Source organism: Ursus americanus, chromosome 1 (assembly GCF_024610735.1).
Source record: "Ursus americanus isolate L20-20 chromosome 1, mUrsAme1.1.p, whole genome shotgun sequence".
NCBI classification, from domain to species: Eukaryota; Metazoa; Chordata; class Mammalia; order Carnivora; family Ursidae; genus Ursus; species Ursus americanus.
The window spans coordinates 58,780,222-58,806,003 of record NC_142127.1 but is presented as its reverse complement, the minus strand read 5'-3'; the positions used below and the strand labels follow the sequence as shown (position 1 = coordinate 58,806,003).

Here is a 25,782-nt window from a genome sequence, read left to right as displayed (position 1 = left end):
TACTATTAATTCATTTCCCAAAAGAGCACTCGTTTTATTTGAATTATTTTTTAAATGATACAGAAAATAGGTAAAGCATTTATTTCTTTTGCATGAATGAGGACACAAATAGGCATTTACTAGAATTAAATGTGAATATATGCCTGCATGTAATTAGGAAGAATAGATAGCTGACTATGTGGTATGATTTAAAATGGAGCTATAACTGAAAAGCATCCAATCTACCATAATTACTTAACTTTAGAGTTCTTGATAGTCATGTTCTGGAATGTGACAACAGGTTTTTATCATCTGCTAAAGATCAGCAGATACGGTTTTTTTGTTAGGTCATCTGGCTCACATTTGAAAGAGCAGAACACAGAACACAGTTGAGTTTTTATAGAAATTGAGATGAGAAGAAATACATAGAACATTGATTCTAGGTGGTTGCTGTAGTTCAAGACTTAAACATCCAGAAATAAAAATGGGAGCACTAGGACCCTAGAAGTGAATCCTGAAAGATAAAGAGACATAGGAGACAGACTGTGGCTACTTAAATACTATGCCAAGAGCCAGCAGTGTTGCTCTTTCTATAAAATAACCACACACACACACACACACACACACACACACACACACACACACACACAGATTATTCAATGAAATGTCAGACTGAAGACTCAGGACAACTTTGTCCTGATTCTTGGATTCGTAACTCTTGTTGAGTTACTACACATTTCTTCCCAAAAGAAAGCATTGCTTGGAAATTTTAAATCAAGGCATTAAAATAGAAAAAAAAAAAAGAAACCTAGAAACACTTTCTTGAAGCAAACTGTTGTCATGTAAACAGATGGTTATATTTCTTTTTTCTAATGCCAAATATTTGTAAAGTTAGCTCATATCTTTTTTTCATATTTATTTCCATAAGAATCATTAATTGAAGTTTGGGATACCTAGTTAGAGAAATCCCCCAACTTTCATGATTTTCTTGGTTTCAGAACTTTTGTCTTACTGAATTTATAATGGTTCCAGCACAGATATTGTTTCATTAAAGCCACTAGTGGCTTCCTTATTGCCAACTGTAATGAAAACATTTGTGTTCTTCTCTTTTTAATTGCTTTGCACCTTTGGTACAGTAACACCTTTCTTCTACTTGACACTCCTTCCACTTTTATTATAGGAAAAACATTCCCTCCTGATGTGACATCACCTGGATACTCTTCCGTGTCCATCCTTCAGTTGCCAGGGTTTTATTCTTGGGCCCTTATTCCTCTAACCTACATGTTCTCTCTGAGCAATGCCATCCATATTCATCGTTTTATATGTATGTAGCAGTACCTCCACCTCCTAACCATTTACATTTTATCTCTGTAACTGACTCCTTACCTCCTCCCATAATTTCAATGCCTAGTTGCCCCTGAAACATCTCCACTTGGGCCATCCCTTGGTGTGGCAACTCACTGTGTCCCACCAATAAACTCTGATCATACTTCTTTCTTTGTATTTCATCATTATTCTTTTTATGATCTGAGTCTTCCTACACCATCCACCCAAATAACAAACCAGAAATGAAAATACTACCTTAGAATCCTTTTCTTTCTCATTCAGTATACCCAATTATTCACCAAGCCCTATGCTTTATACCCTGTTAATATCTTAAATAGAGTCTCTCTTTTCCAATTAATGCCTTTGCCTTACTTCATACCACTAACGTCTTTCACCAAGACTCTAATAGACTATTTACTGATATCCCTACACTCAGACTTGTTCTTTTCAAAAATATTTCCCACATTTTAATCAGTGAGATCTTCTAAAACTGCAAAACTGAGGTGCCATTTTCCCTGACTGTAGCCAATCAGTAGCTACTCATTGCCTATTAGATATAGTCTAACCTCCCCCACACAGCACAGGATTTGGCCCCTGTCTCATTTTCCAACTTTATCTCCTGCCACTTCCGCTCCTACTTTTACCCTAACTCATACCACGATAACTACCAGGTCCTGAATATGATGGTATTTCATGCTTCTGTGTATTTTCCACCTTCCTTTTTCTTGGCTTTCTCCATTTTGTCTTTCTAGTAAACAATTCTGACCTGGTGAATTCCTAATCACTGGCTAACCCTTGCTAAAACAGAATAATTTCCTCCATGAGTCTTTCTTTCTCTCTGTTCTGAGCTTCTTTTGTCTCTTTTATTTATTTTATGAATCCACTCACTGAATTGTTTTAGAATTACCTTTACAAGTGATTATTTTTTTCCTTTTAAACTTGAGCTCCTTAAGGACAGTGCCTGTGTTTGAGTAATCATTGTTCTCCTAATACCTGGTAAACCTTCGTCACATTGGCTAGTGAAGTTAAGCCATGTTATTTATTATTATTATTATTGTTGTTGTTATTTTAGATTTTTGTTTATTTGAGAGAGAGAGAGAGAGAGCATGCACAAGTTGGGGGGAGAGGGATAAGCAGACTCCCCGCTGAACAGGCAGTCTGATGTGGGGCTCAATCCCCTGGGATCATGACCTGAGCGGAAGGCGGACACTTAACCAACTGAGCCACCCAGGCACCCTAGTCTGTGTTGTTTTTAAAGGTGGGGTTTAAAGCAAAAATTGACTTAAAATAAAAATTTACCCTTTTAATTGCTACTTTGGAAACCAAATAGTCCTTGGTAAGCCCAACCCCCAGCTAGTTTCCCCTTCATTGCTGGAACAGATGGTTGTTTCTTTGATTGTATACAAGGTAAAGAAGTTAGTATGAGAAAAGCCTCTATCTTTAAATATAAGTAACATTAAACAAGATGAAATTCTTATGTTGTAAAAAGTTCTTAGGAATGGAGATCAAGGGAATAGCATATTCACTTCCTCTACCTCAGGGGCACTTGGGAGTAAGCCCTCTGGGAGGAAAAGCAAGAGAAATTCTGCAGTCCTTGGGAGGGTGAATAACTGGACCTTGAAGGTCCTTTCAGGTTCTAGGAGCCTACCCTTCTATTTACAACAAGTAACTCATTAACTCAAGGTCAAAAAAATCAATGTTCATGGGCTTCTATACTGAAACAATGTGTACATTCAAAACAGCAACAATGTTCTATATTTGCACAACAATAGAGAAAAGTGAGTACAGAATTCCCACAAATTTAAGAAAGTTAGAATCAACGATGGTACTTGGAACTCACATTGGAAAAGAAAATTGTTAATGCAACAGGAGCAGAAGAGAGTGAGGATAAAAATGCAAAATGGCTGTGAAGAGCACCGAAAGGGAATCAAAGCAAATCATATTAGATAGCCCCATTCAGGGGAGGTACTGGTAGGAAATGTGTGAACTAGGGAGGAAAGCAGTCCTGGACTCAAATCCTTGCTTTGCCAGTCCCATTTGTACAATATTATCTTTAAAATAGGGATACTAATTCTTATCCCAAGAGAATTCAATGTAATAGGGTTTGTAGAGCACTCACCAGTGCTTGGTACATAATATATGTTTAATAAATGGCCACAGAGATTCATATTATCATTGTAGTGTAATATAGGGTCTCAGTAATCTCATAGGCAACTCTGAGCTTTGCAAGTTTATAGATGGAGCCCGTTCAGCTTTTTTTTTTTTTTTTTTTTTGTGAAGGTGATTTTTGAAAAAGGTAGAGATTTTAATTAATGAATTAATTTTTTTATGATATAAGATCAGTTGCTAAGTGCATGATTTTAGAGAGAACTTCAGTACACACACTTCACTATTGGAGAGCCATTCTGTATGCTGGGTATAGAACCACAACTTCATTTATGTATTTACTCTGACTTGCTTTTTTTCTGGGGTTTCTCAGTGATATTTTGACTAAACGTTTTGTTTATCCACTTTTGTTCTGTGAAGATTATACATCAAAGAAATGCCAAAATTTAAACTTTAAAATTTAAACTCCGACTTAGTCTTCTGGTTTTTTTTTTTTTTTTTTTTTTACTGATCCATGCATATGTGAGGTTTATATTGTAAAAATGACCCAAACCAAAATAATGTGTCTTTGAAATCAAGTCTGAATCATTGCTAGGGTTCAGCCTCATTAAAATCATTAAAGAATTATATTTTTAAGATACGGTCAGCCAAGATGCCTTTTTCTTTAAGGCTACTGTTAAAACTAAGAATATGATCATTGAGAGGCAGGGTTAGTAAGAATGAAGATGTTGGCATCCAGTAGAACTGGATTCAGATCTTATTACTGTAACATATAAGATGTACATCATTTGGCAAATTATATAGTTTTTCTTAACTCTAGTTTCCTTAGGTGTGACTTGAAGATAAGAGAATCTACCTTCTAGGTTTGTTATGTAGAATTAACTGAAATAGTGTATAGAAAAGTATTGTGCCTAGGTAATGACTGCCATGTCAACTCCCATGCTCCCATGCTTTCCATTGGGCCAGGTGGAGACAAGAGCAGATGAGGGAAGATTGCCTTTTTGAGGGACCATATAGCAAAATGAAGGTTCATAATTTTTTTTTTAAAAAAAAGATACAGAGTTTCTAAAATAGACTTGATTTCCAATATTCTCTCAGGTATTGGGCTTTGATAACCAGTCTAGTGTCAGGCTTGGGAAAATGTTCACTGACTAGTTTAAACCCTCTATGGAATTTAAATTTAGAAGTTTTTTAAATGAATGTGCAAATATATAATGTCACAGAACAATTGATAGGAATAATATATTGATATGAGAAATAAGATAACAATTCCAGAGATGAGATTTTCTAGGATGGATCATTCCAATGAATATGATGTGGGGGACAGTGAGTAGAAGTGGAGCAAGAAGCTGAAGCTGGAATGAGTTTTTTGAGGAGTGAATGGATGTGAGGGTACAAATATATGTGGTCTGTATTTATTCTCTCTGAGAACTCATTTTTGTTTTGGAAAGGTAATAGGGGTAGTGACCTATTTCTATACATTTGAGTTATTTTTACAGAACCTACCACATATACTATTAAAATCTTGGCAAATCGAGTGGCTGCTTCTATTCAAAGTCAGTGTGAGTCATGATTATCTCTATTGCTGTCTAATTCTAAAAGCTTGGAGAGTCAATAGGTTAGCATTTAGGAATTTTCCATTTACTGACACTGATTCAATTCATTCTTGGTAGTTCTGCATATTTATTCATAGGCATTACTGGAAGCTTAAGACAGACTTAAAACAAAGTAAACAAACAACAACCTCCTAATTGAATCTGAAGTCATGTTGAAACCAAACTTAAAATATGGAGGAAAGCTGGTAATGATGACTCAGTACTGAGGCTAAGTTAATGATTTAGTGATGGGTTTCAGAGCTGCAGAGGAACTAAACGTGTCTCAGTATCGTACCTTTGGACAGCTTTCCACTGCCTGAAGAACTGCAGATAAGAACATTTTTGGCATGTTTGGGGAGTAATGGAAACTTTGAATCACATGCTTTTAAACTGCGATATCACATCGATTATTTTCCTCGTTACAACTCCCCTCCTATGTGATGCTGTAAGCCTCTTGAATTCTGCAGGCTAACATGGCAGGAACCACAGCACACGGCTTCAGCCACAATGCGTCCTCCAACTCAACTGTTGTTGACTAGTGCTTAGGACTGATGAAGTACTTTGCTTGCGCTTCGTCTTAGCCTCTTACTGAATATCTATTCATCATTCAAGTCCTAGTTCAACCATCTCTTTCTTAGTCCTCTGACTCAAAGGGAATTTTATATTAAGGAGGTCTCTTTTTGCAATGTTTATTTAACTTCCCACTATGCAAAAGTCATTGCCTTTTACAGTGAATTTATTTGTTGCTTTATTACACGGTGAGCTGTGGGCGGGTGTTTGGTGATGAGATTCTGCTTTAAATGATTTCCTTTGTTGTTGTTGTTGATGTTTTCACAGAATGTCACACGCACTTAAGAGAAGTTGTCCCACTGCCAGCACTAAGGCTGTCAGAACTTGTGGGAGTGCTAATTGGAGCCAATCAAACTTTAGCTGACCTGCTTCCACACTTAAATGACAAAGAGGAATTTCTCCTACTTTGTGAAGTAGAAAGGCTCAGCTCTGATACCTGGCCAAAGAGTCAGCCAAATCGAGGCAACATTTCCTTGCCACTTGAAGCTATATACCTGGTCTTTCTTATTAACTCATTGAAGAAAATAACAATTCTGATGTATTTTATTATTGAATAAGTGGCCAGTAAACTAATTCTGACTTACAATAGTTTAAAACTATTAATGGGGTAGAGTCTGCTTTTTGCCATAAGTTAGAAAACATGTTTGATCAAATTGAGAACCATTTCCAAAGTGATTAATCAGTTGCATTGTCAATTTTAATATTCAATGGATTTATTCTCAGATATGTAGAGTTCCTCATTTGAAAAGTGTAATGACAAACATTTCAAGATGAAACACATATGTAAGTATTAGAGAATGTTTTGAAGCATTGCAAGAGATCAGTAAGAGTCTACTTTCAGGTTCTTACAGATGTAGAGGTGGAAAAGTTCTCTTCTTTGCTTCTAGGTTCTTTGGCTGGTCTAATAATTAAATTGATGTAAGACAGATTGACAGGAGAAAAGTAAACAAAATTTAGTAACATGGATACATGGGAGAGACCCAGAAAAACTGAGTAACTTCCAAATGGCCAAAGTCATCAACTTAAATACCATTTTCAGCTAAGGATAGATGTTGGGGATGGGAAGTTGGTTATGGGAGGCTTCCAGGAAAAGCACAATAAACAAAAGTAAGGCTGTTATGCAGATTTAAGCCCAAACTTTCTCCGTTGATAACAGTTTCTGGAGATTTAGATATCCTCCTCTTCCTAGTACAGCCAGAGAGACGATTTTGGAAATCGAGATTTCCGTAATAAATGTAAATATTTCTTACAAAATGGTAACTTCTACTGAGTTTCCTGAGCATCACCAGGGTCTTCCATTTCTTAAAAATAACCAGATTAAGATAATCAATATGCCAAAGAGCTGTATTTTGGAGTGGTGTATTTTGCTCCCCTTCACAGACATATATAATAAGAAAAATTTTATTTTTATATAACTTGGTCAGGTTTATGTTTAAGGTAGTCAGGAACAGTTTGATGTTCTGATTTTTCCCTCAGTTACTGAAGAGTGGGTTTATTCATCATTAACCAGATGAATTTGTGAATAAATCTTTAACATGACACACAGATTCTGAAGCTTGCTAATAGGGGAACAAAGACAATATTGTAGATATATGAATTCAGATGGGGTTGTCAGAGGAGTCACCTCTCAGAGGTGAAAGTGTGGCTGAAATCTGAGCAATGGGCAGAAGGAACAGCATTTTAAACCTTGGAAACAGTATATGCAAGAGTCCGAGAGAGTGTGGAGTGAAGGAACAAAACCCCAGCGTGGGTAGTGAGGAATGAAACAGTCTCATTTGCAAAGAGCAAATGAGATAGGGGATAGATAGGTGAGGACAGTGTTAAGATTGTTGTTTAATTTACTCACAATGCACCCACTGAAGTGAATAAGAAAACAGCATAAAATGATGGGAATAATGTGCTTATCGCTCTTCCACTTAATAAATATGATCTTATCTTCTCCCAGTTAGGCAGAGGCACCATGCAGTGTGGGGAGTGGGATTATTGTTACCACAGATGAAAGTAAAAACAAGAAGCCAGACTTTAATATAGGCATACCTTGGAGATATTTCAGGTTCTCTTCCAGAATACTGCAATAAAGTGAATATTGCATTAAAGCAAGTCAAATGAATTTTTTGGCTTCCCAGTGCATAATCAAGTTATATTTAGGGGCGCCTGGGTGGCTCAGATGGTTAAGTGTCTGCCTTTGGCTCAGGTCATGATCCTAGGATTCTGGGAATCTGCTTTTCCCTCTGCCTGCTGCTCTCTGTGCTTGTGCTCTCTCTCTCTGTCAAATAAATAAATAAATAAATAAATAAAATCTTTAAAAAAAATAGAAAAAATAATAAATAAATAAATAATACTTTATTGCTAAAAAATGCTAACCATCATCTAAGCTTTCAGGAAATTGTTAAGAAACAAAATTTAACTGAGAAAATTTGAGGATCCAATTGACTTTATTAAGAGATTCGTGAATGGGGCAGCATTCCATCAAGCAAGTAGGGGGGAGCTCCAAGGAGTTGTACAAAATGGAAGGCTTTTTGGGTGCTGAGTTTGATAAGTTCTGTATAGATTTTGGATAACTGGGTGATGGGCTTTAGGGAGGACTCTTGATATGATGAGCCCTGGGTGCTCACCACCTGATGAATCACTAAATTCTACCTCAGAAACTAATAAAAAAAAAAAAAGGAAGGTTCTTGCAGGAAGGAGCGTGGGACAAAGAAGTTATTAGCAAAAGAAAAGAAAAGAAAAGATTATTTCAGGCAAGGTCACTTTCCCAGTAGGGGGAAGGGCAGGGGTCCTTATCCTACAGATTACTCATCTTCCTTTGGGGCATGGAGAAGTCCCAGGTAACAGATTACCTCCTTCATGCTGATAAAACAGTTTCTGACTAACCTGTTAAGACTACATTTCTGGGGGAGGTTGAAGCTGTAATTAGGTTAGGTATTAAACCCTGTTTTGATGACTTGGCCTAGAATAAGTGACTCCATCCTGGGCCTGTGGTTTTCTTAACAGAGTAATAATAGTTTTGCTGATGGAGGGTCTTGCCTCAGTATTGATGGCTTCTGACTGATTACATGGTGGTAGTTTAGCTAAAGTTTGGGGTAGCTGTGGCAATTTCTTAAAATAGGACAACAATGAACTTTGCTGCATTGATTGATTTTTCCTTTGCAAGTGGTTTCTCTGTAGCATGCAATGCTGTTTGATTGCATTTTATCCACAGTAGAACTTTCAAAATTGGAGTCAATCTTCTCAGACTCCATCACTGCTTTATCATCTAGGTTTACCTAATATTTAAAATCCTTTGTTTTCATTTCAACAATCTGCACAGCATCTTCACCAGGAGTAGATTCTGTCTCAAGAAGCTGCTTTCTTAAGGAAGGCACATATTACATGGTGCACTGGGTGTTATACGCAAGTGATGAATCATGGAACATTGCATCAGAAACTGGGGATGTACTGTACGGTGACTAATATAACAAAATAAAAATTATTAAAAAAAAGAAGCTGCTTTCTTTACTCATCCATAAGAAGCAACTGCTCATTCATTAAAGTTTTATCATGAGATTACAACAATTCAGTCACATGTTTAGGCCCCACTTCTTTTTTTTTTTACCTTTTTTATTTAAATTCAATTAATTAACATACAATGTATTATTGGTTTCAGAGGTACAGGCCTGTGATTCATCAGTCTTATATCAGACTCCACTTCTAATTCTATTCTCTCGGAATAGGGAGGCCCAAGGTGGACAGGGTAAGGGGAATGGCCAGTCAGTGAAGCAGTCAGAACACACACAACTTTTATCGATTAAGCTTACAGTGGGGAGCATGAAAGCTTAGAGTGAAAGCATACAGCAGAGGATTTTCCCAGTGACTTAGTGAGTTTAGCTACAACAGAATAAAAATGGTGGTATGGCATGTCCAATCCCAAGCCTTCCTCAGTGCCTGTGTAGGATGGAGGGTTCAGGAGTCCTGCTGAGTTGAGAAAGTTTATCTGCCATGAGCCTGCCATGCCCATAGTAAGGGGTCAGGGAATCCTATACAGAAACCAAGGGTTAAGAACCTCAGCAGAGATCCAGATGTAGGATGTAATATACATCCTGAGGGTCCTGCACCACCAGTGAAGGCTGAGATTGGACTTAAGGGGAAAAGGATGACCATAGTTCCCAGATTGAGCCTACTGAACATAACAGCCATAGATTTCAGCAGTAGGTGTGTCCAGGGAGCCAAGTGACCAGACAGACAAGAGACATGGTTGCAGAGACCAGAGAAAACAAAGGAATGCAGAGACTTACAGGTTTGGGCTTCAGGCCACCTTTTTTCTGACACTACAGGATCATAGAAACCCACCTCCCTATGAAGTCAGATGCCTCCTTGAAGGAAAACAGTGGGTTGGAGGAAATATGAACGTCTGAACATTTACCAGATATGACTAAGTTTTTAAAAAGAGAATATACAAAAAGATGATGAGCTAGCATTAATAGGCACTTTGTTCATGTGTTCATTCATTTCATAAATAGCCATTGAATGTCTCATATATACCATGCACTAGGAATGCAACAGACACTAATCCCTGTCTTCCTGTAGTTTACATTCCAGTGATGGTAGTTCCAAAGAGAAGCTATAGAAAAAAAGAAAACAGCTTAATTAGAAAAACTAGAGATACTACAATTTATTTCCACATTTGAATAGCAGTGTGTTGTATTTTTAAACCCACAACAATGGGGATGAAAAGTATTCTGGTGGTATGCATAGCTTCGTTGTGGTTAAGAAAAGCTAAAAATAACCACAGAGCTTATTCTTGTTTGGACACCAAGTTTAAATAACTTGACATGTTATCACAGGGTCAGTCATAGAGTCACAAAAATTCGGAGCTGGAAAGGATCTTCGAGGTCATGAATTATATATGAAATATATATATATATATATATATATATAATTTTTAAAAAATTTTTATTTGTTTATTTGACAGAGAGAGTGAGAGAACACAAGCAGGGGGAAGAGCAGAGGGAGAGGGATAAGCAGGCTCCCTGGAGCCTGATGTGGGGACTTGATCCCAGGACCTTGGGATCATGACCTGAGCCAAAGGCAGATGCTTAACCAACTGAGCTACCCAGATGCCCCATGACGGCCAACTTCTTAGTTTGATTGCTAAGGAAACAGATGTGCAGGGAGTTGAGAAAATCGCTGCTAGAGCTAGGATAGAAATATATGTGCCTTGACATTAGTCAGGGCTCTTTATAATAGGACACTGCTTTCATTTGAATCTTAGGAGAACATTGTTCATTGGTTCACCTTGATATCAGTAGGTCCTCTCTAGCGCTGGCTCTTGAAAGTATTGGGAACACAATGGGCAATGCAGTGATAGTTCAGTAGGGTAGAGGATTAGCGTGGTTAGTTGCTCCTTCTCTTTCTCCATAGAATGTGAAATATAGCCCAGAAAGAACCCAGCAACCTCAGGGGCAGTGTCCCCACCAAGGTGACAACATACTCAGTAGGGGTGAAAGCTTGGGTTCAAGAATGAGACATCTGAATTCAAATCCCAGCTCTACCACTTTTGAACTAGCTTTGTAATCAGTTGTGAAACACGTAGCTGGAAATTTGTTATAAAATATGAATGAAATGCTGAAGGTTACAAAAGACTTACCTGGAAAAGATACATTAGATTTAGAGTTATCTCTATATGATGCCAGTCTTGTGCACTTGTACACAATAGTTTTTTGGCCTAGTGGTAAAGGGGCAGAGTTAAGGTTGGTACATTAGGAATAGTTTACACCCTTCTATTTATCTCATGGTAGAGTTGACCAAGTGGTGTTCCACTTTACTGATGCAGTATTTATACATCAAATGAAAATTACGACAGTGCCTGCATTTTACTTTTCTTGGTTTTATCAAAATTTAGGCATTTTTTGGTAGAGTATCATATACACATTTTATCTTTCATGTATAATGTGTCAAAAAAATAAGATTGAGAACTACTGAACTGGAGATTAGGTATAGGAGACTCTCTAATCACACACAGGACTAGCACTAACCTTGATGGAAGGTGGAGAGGCAAGAGTGAAAGAAATGGTTTTTTTTTTTTTTAAATTTAAATGATATCATATGTATATAGTAGTAAAACCTAAAATGGCATTTGATCCTTTCTTTCTTGCATCTCTTCCCACTTCTCCAATTAATTTAAAACTCACTTAAATACATAACTTGGGACATTGTGTTTAAACTGTGTGAAAACAAACAAACAAACAAACCATACACTTTGTCTCAGGCTGATATTTGGCCAGACTTAAGTGGTAAATTGATAACCTATAGATAAATTCATAATCGGTTCTTGGGCTGTCATTAATATTACATGATTTTTCTACCATTGCATGATTTTTGGCACTTACATATAACAAACAGAGCCATAGAATAGAGTAGTACAATGGAAAAAAAAAAAAGCAAGAGAAAGTAAAGCTTACCTATTTTCCAAGGTGCTTAAAACAAAATACCATGACACACTTAGTATTCACCTGATTGGGAAAGTCATGGAGCTGATCTATGTTTTTTGTCACACACCATGAGTTATGTTAGATACATTGATGTGTTTCAACTGAGCATTTTAACAAATTAATTTAAGTAATATTTATTAAGCACCTGTTTTGACAGTCTCAAACAGTGCTGAGTAGGGGAAAGAGGTGTGTGTGTGTGTGTGTGTGTGTGTGTGAGAGAGAGAGAGAGAGAGAGAGAAAGAGAGAGAGAGAGAGAGAGAGAGAGAAACCGCGTGTTCGAGCAGGGAGTGCTCCTAGAAGTGTTAGGCAAGGTCATACTGAAACAGAGTTTACCATAACAGGAAAAATATAAACACCATTTCTGATCCCCACTCCCAGGAAAAAACTATTCATAATAAATTGTATTTAGTTTATTTTATAGGAGAGTTGGCCTGGTTATTTATACAATAAATTTTAGTACTTTACACAGTACAATTGTGTTAATTTAAGGGATATATTTTTGTAATTTAAGCAACAATAGTGGAGTCCTTTTATCTTATTGAATACTATATTAAAGTTGACTATGTTAATAAAGCAAACTTTTCTTCCCAATGTTAAATGCTTTTTGATAAAAAGTTTACAGAGACATTTAAGAAATACATATTTTTCTTTGTGCCAGGTGAATATTTAACTTACTTGTATTTTCTTATGGCTTTTTAGGTTCTAAGATTGGGTTTAAATATGGTGCTTGATATAAATGGAAATCTAAGCTTTCTACCTTAATAACTAAAGAGCAAAAGGAATATAAACTTAATGCAAGACAAATATATTATTCTCCTGTAAATTAATTTGACAGCTTTCAGATTACGTAGTTGATAATCAAGCCTTTGAGCTTCAAGTTAGATTTTATACTTGGCTTGTCATTTGAGCTGTACCTTGGCTAGAAGTTTACTAGTATTTGTGCTGAGTTCTTTCCATCCTATAAATGAAGAAATCCTCTCACCTTTCTAATTCAAAAGTCGACAAAACAAAAGTTAATTTTTAAAAGTTAATGAGCTTCTTATTCTCTTGAGTTGTCCTTCAGGAATATTTACGCTAACTTAATAGTAATATAGATAAACCATGAGTACAGAAATTGACTGCTACCCATAAATGCAAACATCCTCCCAGAAGACCTGTGCAGCATGTTATTTCTTATGTGCCTTCCTATACAAAGAAAGCCAAAGCATATGGTTATAATCATGCATTTATTCCAAAGGTCTGCATATCAGTTTGCATATACATGGTCTCCAGATTTAACTGCAGTATTGCATACATGTCAATTTATGATTGGATGCTTATTGATAATTAAGAGAATGCTAATTTAGATGTCATTAAGTAAATATATAATATCTACAGAGATACATACAATATAAAATTATCTTTTTATTTATGACTTCTTTACCTATAGCTTTACATAATAAATGTGTATTTTGGAGTATTAGGCATCATAACTTCTATGCTAGTTCCTTAGCAAGAAGTACACTAATCATATTTAGAAATAGCACGATGGTACCATTAAAGCTGGAAAAGAACATAGAATTCAATGAATGTTATAACCTCATTTTATAAATACAAAAACTGGGGCTCAGATAGGTCAAGAATTTTTCCAACAATGGCCCAGCATTTTCATGATAGAACTAGGATTAGAACCCACTGATTACTTTTAGTTCAATCCTGTCTTAGAATGATGTCATTAGAAAAATTAAAAAAAATATGGATTAGAACTGTGCTCGATATAATCAGTGATTTCTTTGTAATTCTCTTCTTCTTTGTCTTTCCTCTGAGAGGAAAATAAAAATGTGTTCTTGCTCCTGTGGACGTATTTGGTGAGTGCTGAGAACTACAGATTGCAACCATATAGGTCATATCCTCTGTGTCTTTCGACCCTTATTTGATCATTCAATTAAAGGCATGAGTGTTTCTCAATTTCCCCTGCCTTTATCACACGTATATTTTAAAAACATTTTCATCATGCTTTGAGATGGTTTATTTTATTACATACCAAACTTCTGGCCTGGAATCTCATGACGCTATTGATTGAGTAGGAATTTTGTTGGTGATTCAGATATAGGAATGTCTCCAAAATATGTTATATTAAAATGTGAGGGTTCATCTTATCTGTAACTAGAACTAGAGTTCCTGCAGTGTGAGTCTAAGTCTTCCAAGTAAAACAGTTTTTAATGTCATTTATTTTCAGCTGTTTACAACTTCCCTCTAATACCTACATTTCTTTCTTTTTATTTTTGAAACTCAAATTTGATCATATAGTATAAAAACTTAAGTTTCCAAGGGAGTTTGGGGGGTTTAAAAAAATTGTGTGTGTGTGTGTTTTCATATCTTTTTTGCGGTGTCTCCACTTAGTTTGAAAGTCACTCTGGGTACAGACATCTGGGCACAATGTCACTGATAGAACTGAGCAATTTTTGTTTTTCTAACTTTTGCAGCTCTGGCCAGCTTCACATGGGCTTCTATCAGTTGAAATGATATCTTTGACTTTAGCCAAGTGTAGGTTATCGGGTTATGAATGCCAAAAATCATGAGTGGTCGCTACACTAAATCCAGTGTGGATAAAAGCAATATTATAAAATAATTGTAATCTTTTGAAACAGAGCCAGCCACACAGCCTGAGCCCATCTTCCTTCGTTAATTTGTATACAGTTCCTATTTTAACGGAACAAACTTTCAGAGGGTACTCACATGGGACTGCTGAACTAGCTGTACAACTTTTATTTTGAAGAAAAAAGTTGAGCCTCAGAACAGGCTGTTTTAAAGACAGGGAGGGACTTAGCTTTCCCGAGCTTGACCAGCATGTGGAAGGAGTGCTCTCAGGGCTGCAAGAACTCAGGGAGCTCCTACCTGGGTGCCACTAGGGTAGGAAGTTTTCTGTTTGTTTTGTTCTGTTTCCGAGGGTCCTGTGCACTTCTCTTGCCTGTATCACCGTGACTGTTGGTGGTTTTTGCACGCCCTGCTCTGTGGGGGAGTGCCCCAACGTGCCTGTCTTATGTGGCCTCTATGGACACACTGCTCAGCTGGCAGAGAGCAGGGAAGTTTTCTCCTAGCACCCAAGAAGAGAAAGAGGAAACTACTTTTTCCTTCTGGACTCCTTGCAGCACAATAGACCAGGATAAGCTTCCACATTCTCTCCCTGGATTTCTGGAGTGGTTTCCAGGAAGAAGTTAAACTTTTACCTTTAAATGGATGACCATGTCACAATCAGGAAGAAACATCTCCAAAGACCCATCTTTAGGTAAGTAATGCTACATCCCAGTTGGCTCCAGGGCTATCAGGAAAAATAATTTCTTTCCCTTATCCTTAGCTAGGGAATTCTGGCACTAAGTTACAGCAAAGCAATAGAGTGTGTCTAAAGTTTAACTTCATGCATACCTAAGGAGTCCTTTTATTTGCTATTTTCTGAAACTGCACAAGCTCTTATCAACTCCTCAAAATATATTTTAAAAGCAAATTAGCTATTCAAGCACATGAATGACATAGCACTGGAAAAACTTCTAAAACATTATGCAATCCCTCGCTGTTTCCAATGGTTGCACAGCCCTCTAAATTGGAAATACTGTGCTTGGTTATTTCAACTGATTACACTCAGAGATAGTGTTTCAGTGCAGCAAATGCTGTACCTTTTTGCAGTAATGTGTGGGAAGACAAATGTGAACTTGATGGTTATATACTTAAGTTATATATATATATCTACAGCTAGTTCAGGAGTATCTTTCTGCAGTGTAGGAAACAATAGGGCAACAAGAAAAATTTTACATTGTGGTGAAATCTATGGCCAGAAAAAAATGTAGATACAGTGTAATAGATTGAGTTAAGGTTTTATTTTCGGCGGGGGTGGGGGGGTGCGGCGGGAAGGGCTCACTCTTTCTCTAGAGAACAGAAATTTCTTCATTGACTTTTTAACCCTTGATTGTTTAGTTACTTATGTACTTTAGAATTCAGAATTAGGAATTTAGAATTTTAAAGAGGCTAGAAAATTAACACAGTTTCTGCCTTTTAAGACAGAAGATATAAAAAAAAGAAAGTAATTACATATCAATTTTGTGTTTCCCCCCAGATAATATCCTAAACAAAGTGGAGATACTACATGTTAGCAAAACTAGACGTTAAAGTCAAGTTGCAGTTACTGGTGGTTGATCTAGGACTAACTACAGGATAATAGAATTTTATGGATGAAATTCATGGCATTCTGTGGTTGTCACATAATGAATAAAGAGTGGGCCTCAAGGCATATGTTTTATGTATTGATTAAGCATTGTTACAGCATTATTAGTAACAACAATATACTTTTGTAATGCTTAAAACAAGATACTAGCTCAAATCTGTTTTACAACCTTCTTAAAAATAAATCATATTGTGCGCCTGGGTGGATCCGTTGTTTAAGTGTCTGCCTTCGGCTCGGGTCCTGATCCCAGGGTCCTGGGATTGAGCCCCATGGTGGTGGTGCTGGCTCCCTGCTCAGCGGGGAGCCCTTTTGTCACTCTCCCTCTGCCCCCTCACCAGCACCCCACTGGTCCTCTCTCTCTCTCTCTCAAATAAATAAATCTTTAAAAAAATAATATTTAAATCTATACATGTGGATTTAATATCATAATCTCTGTCTACATTTTGTTCAGTGACAGCAATAAATAACCAAAATACCAAAATGACCCCCGAATGTATATTCACCTGCCATAAGTCCTATGTAATTAATTTCTATTTTCTCCCAAGTGCATGTGACTTCAGAAAGATATGACAGTAGCAGAGATGATGCCAAACTCAACCCCACTGAGGCACCATTAGAAGAGGGAGGGGACCTACGGAAATTTAAGAAGGAAAGATTGTGTTGGATAAAGTCAGATCCAGTTAGCCAGTACCTTTAGTATGTTACCCCACTGGGAAGCTGTTGGAGATTGGAACAGGTAGTCCTTCTCCACTGGTTTATGGTGACTTCAAATCCCCTCCTGATGAATTGTATGCTAAGATGCCACTCACAGGGAAATTGCAACTCATTCATGCTTCTGTTCTTTTTCATATAAAGTAACTGAGATTCTTTGCCCAAATAATTAGAATACAATTTGGTAAATTCAAATGACTGCTTCATAATCCTGGTGACATAGAAGAGAAAACATAGCTGCCAAAGAGGACCTGCTTTCACTCAGGCAACTGTTTCACGCAAGTGTACAAATGGTCCCTGACTGAAAACAGGTTAAGGCCGAATGTGGGGTTGGGATTGATTGGTCAGTTGGCACGTTGACAGATGGCTTTGCTTTTATCAGGATATGATTGTCATGAGGAAAAAGGGAGGTGGAGAGTGTCTTCATAAAGCATTCAAATGACTAGACATAATTCCTCAGAGAAAGTGTGGGGCTATTTTTCAGTAAAACACAGCATTGACTTTCTGATAGCAGTTGTACTTTGGGGCAAGTTGGGAAGTGGTTGAAGATTGCTTTTGTATCTTATGCCCTTATCCGATGCCCCACTTCATTTTCTTTTTTGGTCTCCTTTCTCTGGTTCCTTGTCTTCTTGGGCTATTACTGGATTGTCCATCTCTCACACTGAGACATCGTTCTCAAGCCTGCCTTTCTGGTCAGAGACCCATGTACCAGACCTTACCGTCTCAGTATGTGCTTGTTCACACCCTACTTCCTAAGGGATATGCCTACTAGTTCTTAATCCACTTAGTAAGCAAAGTAGTGGTAGACTGTTTTGTGTGTGTTAGTCACAAGTTTAACAGAAATTTTGTGGAAATAGTATTTTGACTGCTTATAAATAGTTCACTTAAAATTGTAGTCATTGAGAGGATCTGTCCAGGATTTTTTGGGAAATATCTGACATACTGACACCATTCAAGTTTTTATATACAGACTACTTTCTCCTGCAGCTGAACCAATAGCTTTAATTCAATTCACCAGGCCTTCTCTGATTGATTATAAGTGTCCATAATCTAGGCTACTGCAATGAGGATGTCTGACATGATAAAGAAAAACAAACCGTATCTGCCTTCACATGACATATCATCTAGTATATACCTAGATTACTATGGCACAGGCAGGTGATGGGTGCCAAAAAGGAGGTGACAACATCCTGGGAAATTATAATGAGACAGATTTCAATGATAACTAATTCCGACACCTAAGTGAATTGAGAGAGATAAGCAAGATTTTTTTAAATTTAATTTTTGAAACTGAATAGACATCAATTTTTAATTAGCATCATATTCCTAAATGTCAGACAAGGAAAGTCATCCATCAAGTATAAAAAGTTAGTTGAGAGGCTTTAGAGTAGACAGTGGATGTTGAATTCCATGGCTGGATATGATATCAGGAAGACTCATACATATTCTTTAGATTCTGCCTCTAAAAATGTCTGTGTCTCCAGCAATGGTGATTCCTGAATCATCTCACATAGGTTACCAAATCGATGTCTTAAAAGTCTTTTGTGGAAATTTTAGGTGTATATTTTTACACCAGGTCTTTGAGGAAAGGAAAAAGCAAAGGTTTTTTTTTTTATGCCAAGGTGTGAATTTATACGATCTCTATTATGCTTGTTATGTGGAACTTGGGATCAGTGAGACTGACCATTCAGCCCTGAGAATATGTAAATGGGTGTATCTCAAACACACTTTGTGGTTTTGCCTGTAGACATTCCTGCAGCTCAGCATTGTATATAAAAATAATGATTCTCCCTTTACTCAAGAGAAATTCTTTAGGTTTTAAAATTTTCCGGGAAGGAAACACTATCACAAAATGAATATTAATATGTTTTAAATCAACAACACTAAGTTTGTTCCTCAGCACATAGAAAATAAAATTACATAGAACCTTAAAATCCAAGATGTGTATAAACACTTGATATTAAAGACCTCCCAAAGAAAAACAGTTTTTTAGACTTCTAAAAACCTCTTTTTTTGTGTTACTACAATGTTTTATCTCTGATGATCATAATTGATCTCTTTATATAGAAGATTCATCAATTTATAATCCATTTCAAATGAATTACCTTTATATAACTTCAGTAAGATAGTTGTTGAAGACACTTTTGTCTTATTGCATACTCATATTGCTTAATGAACTTTCTGTATTCCCATGGGATAAATAAACATTTAACTCTGATATCAAGAAAAAACCATTTCTCCTAATAAAAGTGCATCAGTGAGAATATTTCTTAACTGAGTTTCATTGCCATGAAGCTTAAGTCTGGGTTTCTGTTATTATCAGATCCTCATATTTGATTTGATATTTTATCAAATTCTATTTTATGTGCATTTTTTCCCATTTGTTGCTTCAAATTCTTTCTAGGAGTAGGTAATGAAAAAAATGAATTAAAAAAATAAATTGAAACTTTTCTTACATGTTAAGCCTTATTTAGTGTTCTTTGATGCCAGTAGCCTTCAGAACCTCTTCTGTGTTCAAAATGAATGTTATTTTTGTGGCGACTTTTCATTAGAAGTAGCACTAAAAAGCTACAAAAGAAATCATGCAAATAGTTGTTCATCAACCCTAGATTTGAGAACTTGTCTATGCATCCAGGATCTGAGACATTAAAGGGCAAGTCCGATTGCTGCCAGGGCCTCAGACTAATGAAAATCATGTTGAGATCTTCACAGCATTTAGAACATGCTGTTTCTTCCCTTTATGCCTTTTCAAAAGTCTTATTTTTACAAGTATCTGTTAGCAGAGGAATTCTGAGTGTGCTTTTGGCAGGCATATTCTCTTCACATGGAGATGGAGAAAGCAGGAGGATGAAATAAGAAAGCACAGGAAAAGAAAGATCCTAATTTTCTTTGTGGACCTAATGGGCATGGTTAGTAACCTATTGCTGCATCTGATTTCTAATTTCAAGGGTGTAATCTATGCTTATATAAGAATAGCATAAAATATCTGTTACATATTTAAAACCATACACTTTTTGGAGTGTAATCATTTTTATTTATTTCCACATTTAACGCTCAGTGTATGAACATCAGTGTTACAGCTAACCCAGAAGTTGCTAGTATGCGGGGGCTGTGCTGCATTTCAGATTTTTACACGTTAATAAGGTGGGACACCTGACTGACTGCTGATTTATGGTAGTTTTCTACTTAAAATGCCTGGATACTATTCAGTTATTCAGGTATTTCAAGCCCATTTCCTTCAGGGTTTTGGGAATAACAAAAAAGCTGAACATATACAAAATATAAAGTCACTTCAAAATTTAAAGAAATTGTAATACAGGGTTGGACATTGGTATTTTTGTCTCATAAATATTTAAGTATTTATGATTTTCTGTGATTTAATCCTCTTTTTAACACTTCCCTCTCACCAGAAACACATATTTCAGACAGGAATATATTTAGTACAAGTCATCAGAGTGAAAAGTAATTATGTAGAAAAAAATTAAGTGTAAGCTGATGAAGTAGTGTATGTAAAATATCTTTTTTATGCAATGAATTTCCTCATAGGAAAAAGCTTTATGTAATTTTATTTTATTTTAGAATCCAAAATATAATAAAATTCTATATTTATGAAAATGTTTTAACAGTTTTTGGCTCTAAGACAAATTGATTGTGAATTTGTTTTTTTAAAAAAGAGAAAAAATATGAATTTTCCAGAAATGGTTACATAGTTACGTACTAGAAATTTAGTTTCATAGTTTTTTTTTTTTTTTACTAAGTGATGATTTTTATGTGACAGTTAATTGATTGAACAAGACAATTATGTTTAAATTATTCTCTCCTTGCTATGAAAGTGAAAAATACTTCTGGAAAATACACAGTGAAATGAATTTAATGTTTATAATGCTGTTAGTTAATGTTAGTTAATAGAAGAACAATTATATTTTGTAACAGGAATGTTTATTAAAAATTAGTTTTTCATTGTTTGGGTCAGGATGTTTTTGCTGTTGATCAAAGGTCGTTGTATGACTTATAAGGCAAGGAACAGACTTGAATTGCTCTTTAAGATGGACTACATTTTATTTTATTTTATTTTATTTTATTTTATTTATTTATTTTTTAAGATGGACTACATTTTAAATGTAATGGCTGTATCTACGAATGTCCGTTCTTTTTTTTTTAATAATAATTCGATGAGCAGTTTTGTGTCTATAGCTTCATTTACGTGTGTAGATAGGTACACATCCTCACTATCTGGAGTTTGGAAATGACAACACAAATAATAAAGACAGATGAAAGGACACCACCTGAGGGGTGATAGGTTCAGAATTGTCTCATTTCTAAGTATTAAAAAAAGATGCTTTTCATTTTTCATCCATTGGTTTGGAAAACTTTTGTAGCCCTGGCTCATTAATACTTGAACAATTCTTCATGAAAAATGATGAACGATTTCCTTAAAAAAAAAAAATGTAGTGGCTGGGTGGCTCAGTTGGTTAAGCATCTGCCTTGGGTTCAGGTCATGATCTCAGGGTCCTGGAATCGAGTTCTGCATCACGCTCCTTGCTCAGTGTGGAGCCTGCTTCTCCCTCTGCCTGCCACTCTCCCTGCTTGTGCTCCTTCTCTTTCTCTATGACAAATAAATAAATAAAATCTTAAAATAAAATGGCCTACAAAGATCAAAGCAAAACAACAAACACCTATGAATGTAAGACACAGGGTAATGTTTATCATGCAAAAGTTATCAGACAGAACTGTGCCTTTTTTCTTTTCCAACTGTGATAAAAGTAGTTCTAATTTTTAAGTGGTCATCACAAATAAATAAGCCATAATTTGTCATACACTTTAAAGTCAGGCAGCAAGTAGTTTACCCCTGCTGGTATTATTTCATCCACAATCAAGCAAATTTAAGCTATTTCCGATAAACTTACCATCACCAGCAGCAGTAGCAGCAGTAGGTATTAATGTTAATAATAAGAGCTGCTGTTTATTGAAATCTTAGCGTATTTTTAATCATTTATGGGTATATAATTCCTTAAAGAAGTAGTAAACCCATAATTAATAATTTTGGGTATGGATCCAGGAACGGAGAATAGATTGAAACATAGGAAAATGTCTCTCTCTCAGGAGCTACACAAATCTTGTTTTCTAAGCTAGAGAAGCTTGGTGATAATTGTGTTTATCTTGGACATTGGCATGTTTTAGAAATGGCTTTTGTAATGTTTGAAATGAGGAAAATCAAGATCATGCAGGTAAAGTGAACTACTGGATAATTTAATGGTTTTATACCATCTGGAAATTTTTATATTTGGAATAATCAGTCTACTACATATAGTGTTTAGGTTAAAAGCTATGAAAAAGAATAAGATTAAGGTGACCTATAAGTTTGTAGAGATTAAATAAGTTTCAAAAGGTCTGCAATATTTATAAACCATGTCTCTTCAGTTCTGTGACTGGACATGACATAATTTTGATAGTTAGTTCTCATGGGAAAGCTTCCGTTTATTTACGTATTTGATTAAGGCCACTTGGACATGAGCTCTAATTGAGGAAAATCCAACATTTCCTGAACTGGAACTGCTGGAAATGAATGGGGCAAGTCACAGTGCATTTGAACAGAAGATAAAACTTTCAGATTTGTTATCTTCATAACATCCCAAGCCTGCTCCTTTAGAGCCATGTTTTTGTTGTTGTTGTTGTTGTTGTTTTTAATGGAGAAACACTAATTCTGAGTCAAATTGGTGACCATTTTTAGTGTTTTGGCCACTCCATACTTTAGCATCTTAGGATGTTATTTTTAGAGTTGTTTGTTAAAACAGGTATTTAAATATTAATTATATATTTATTAACCAGTTGTTTATAGGCATTGAATGTCAAGGGCCTTTATTATGAAAATCACCACTTCAGCTTTAAAAATATTAATATTTAATTTGACATTTTCAAAGATCAAAGAGCTTGGAACAAATTGTTTAGAGACCAATGTAATGAAAAATAGCATGTCTGTATCTTTAATATACAAATGTGGTGATTTCTGAGTCCTAATTGAGGAAGAAAAGAAAATCCCACTAGGTCAAAGTCATTTTTAAATTATACCATTAAATTAAAATTTGGATGAAAGTAGGGATGTGTGACCATCTGGGACCACCTGTTTGTTAGATATCTCCTCTAATCTTCATTAGAGATTAGAGTGCTTATACCTATTCCAGTGGTACTGTCTTTGTGGAACAACGTGAAATAGAAAAAAGAGACTCTTGCAAATTTCTGCGCCCACTAATTAAGCATGTGCTGTTCAGTTCTGCAGCATCTAATTTTTTCTAACTCTGAGATCCCATGTCATTTTCTCTGGGTTTCTTTTACTGCACATATCACTTCGTTCTATTATAATTACTTTAGTAAGAGGATCAACTCTCCTAAAAAAAATTTAAGATTCTGAGGCTGCAATCAATATTGAATTCATCTTTGTATTTTCCATAACTTTTGGTGGAATGTGTGTCACAAGTAAGCACTTACATAGTCTTCGAAAAGAGACTAAAGTCAGTATTGTAAATGTGTGAAATAGGTGGTGTTGGGAACTATGGTAGATGCGAAATGAAACCTTTTAGTTTCACATTTTTAAAAACAGTGAAGACTGGGGCAGCTGAGTGGCTCAGTTGGCTGGGTGTTTGACTCTTGGTTTTGGCTCAGGTCATGATCTCATGGATAATGGGGGGGAGCCCAAGGGCCCCAACACGGCTCCATACTCAGCCATAGGAAGTCTGCTTGAAAGATTCTGTCCCTCTGCCCCTCACCTGACTCCCACATGCATGTGTTTACACTCTCTCTCTCTCTAAAATAAAAAAATAAATATTTATTTAAAAAAAAAAAACAGTGAAAAACTAAACAAAATCCAGCTACAGACTGCTAGCTGGTGACCCTTGAAATGAACAAACAATAGGGTGAATAATTTGTTTAGTTAGGTCTGCATAATGATAATCCATTTGCAGGGTGAATGATGGCCAGTAAGTCTTGGCTGAAAATTCTGGCAGCCATATCACAGAGGATTGCTAGAGGGTTGGGTACTTGGTTCTTGTTTCCACTACTAGTTATGAATGAGAAAACCAAACTCTACAATGCACCTGTACTGATAATCTGTATATAATTTTGTAGCATTAAAGGAAAAGATGAAAAAACATATATTTGTTGAATAAATAAAATGCATTCCTGTTAGCCCCAACCTGGACTATTCCTTAATCAGCGAATTCAATGCCTATAGTCCATTCCCCCTTTGAACAATCATAACTTGTTAGAAATTACTTTCTTAAATGGAAATCTGTTTCAATCAATACAAACTTTTTTTCTCTCTTAGCAGAACTGGAATGAGAAAGACCTAAACTCTCTTTCACAGGACAGCCTTTCAAATGCTGAAGACAATTGCTGTTTATAAATCTCCCTAAAACATAACGGCTTAAAACAGGAGTCTACAGATCAGCTCACTGCTTCTGTGAATCCAGTGGGCTTTCTTATGCATCTATGGCCAAATCATAGGTTTGCTGTGAACTGGCTGGCCTAGGAGGACCTTGGTTACATGACTTGAGTTTCTTCCATGTATCTCTCATATCCCACAAGCTAGCCTGGATATTTTCTCATCGTAGTAGCAGGAATCAATTGAGGAAGCAGAAACTCACAAACAGTTTTTTCAAGGCTCTGATTGAGTTTGAACTGAGTCAAGTTGCTTCTGTCCCACTGGCAAAATCAAAAAGTCACATGGCCAAACCCAGAATTGGTATGGGAGAATATTACTAAGAGGAAGCACATATAATTGAGTCAATTAATACAATTAATGCTCTCTGAACACTCATGCTTTTTTTAATTCTTCTTTCTTTTATTCCATCTATAGTCCATCTTCGTTCAGCCAATTGAAGAGATAGCATATAATTTGAATTTTTATTTCATGTTGTTGAAGTTATCTGAGAGGCTAGTGAGGATAGGAAAAAATGTGTATATTAACAAAATAGTGAAGTCCTCTTGACTCTCATGTGACTGAGGAGTCAAATATTGTTCACCTGACTCCAGAATTATAGTGTGCCTGAGATTCCTGGTTAAATAAAGTTTTAAAAAGTTAAACATTAAAGAAGTTTCACTGATTTCTTAAAACATGGGCTATTAAGCCCATAATGATGGCCCATGTTTTCTCAATTTCTTTTGGAGAATTGATTTTTACCAAGTGTCTTGCTAACAGGCTTGAGATAATTCATTATTTTAATACAAACTGAATATAATTAATTCTGGGCAGTTCAATTCCAATTCCACTAAAACTATGACATGGAAAGGAGACCTTGTAAATACTGAAATAAAATAATGCTTCCTTACGCATTTGAACCATATGTGAATCTCATCCATAATGTATATTCTCTAGGGATTTATGATTGTTATGTTTCAAAAATTATTTCTTCTTTATGGTATAGAGTTATGACATTATTTTCTATTACTGAACCCTTCCAAACACCACTACAGTGAGTAAATGTTTTTATAAAAGCCAAATTACATAATTCCTCTTTTAAATCAGTGATTCACAATATGAATCTGTTTGCTATGGACATAAGAATTGCAGCTTACAAAACAAAACAAAACAAAACAAAAACAAAACAAGCTCCTGAAACTCTAATCTCAGATATTCTGCTTTGGTAGGTTTGGGAGTAGAAAGCTTTGATAAATGTATTTCCACATGCTCCCCATTTTATGTTGATTCATAGCTAGATTTGGGAGCCACTTAATGATATCATTTATTGAATAAGAATGGAAGATCAGAGTAGTTTGGAAAACACTTTGATTAGATTAGCATCATTATTGGAAATATAAGCCACATTTTACT

The 25,782-nt window shown here is 35.9% G+C and overlaps 1 protein-coding gene across 7 annotated transcripts in view; it reads left to right on the top strand.

The window, feature by feature from the left end:
• Positions 1–25,782, top strand: part of PDE1A (phosphodiesterase 1A) — a 324,675-nt gene that overhangs the window by 69,071 nt on the left and 229,822 nt on the right. The window contains exon 1 of one of the 7 annotated variants that reach the window (XM_045806256.2): positions 616–15,314. The exons of the other annotated variants lie outside the window; for them this stretch is intronic. Within the exon in view, the coding sequence (XP_045662212.1) occupies positions 15,262–15,314 (53 nt within the window). The 5' untranslated portion in view covers positions 616–15,261. Of the gene's footprint in view, positions 1–615; positions 15,315–25,782 lie in introns of those variants that run through there. 7 annotated transcript variants of the gene reach the window in all.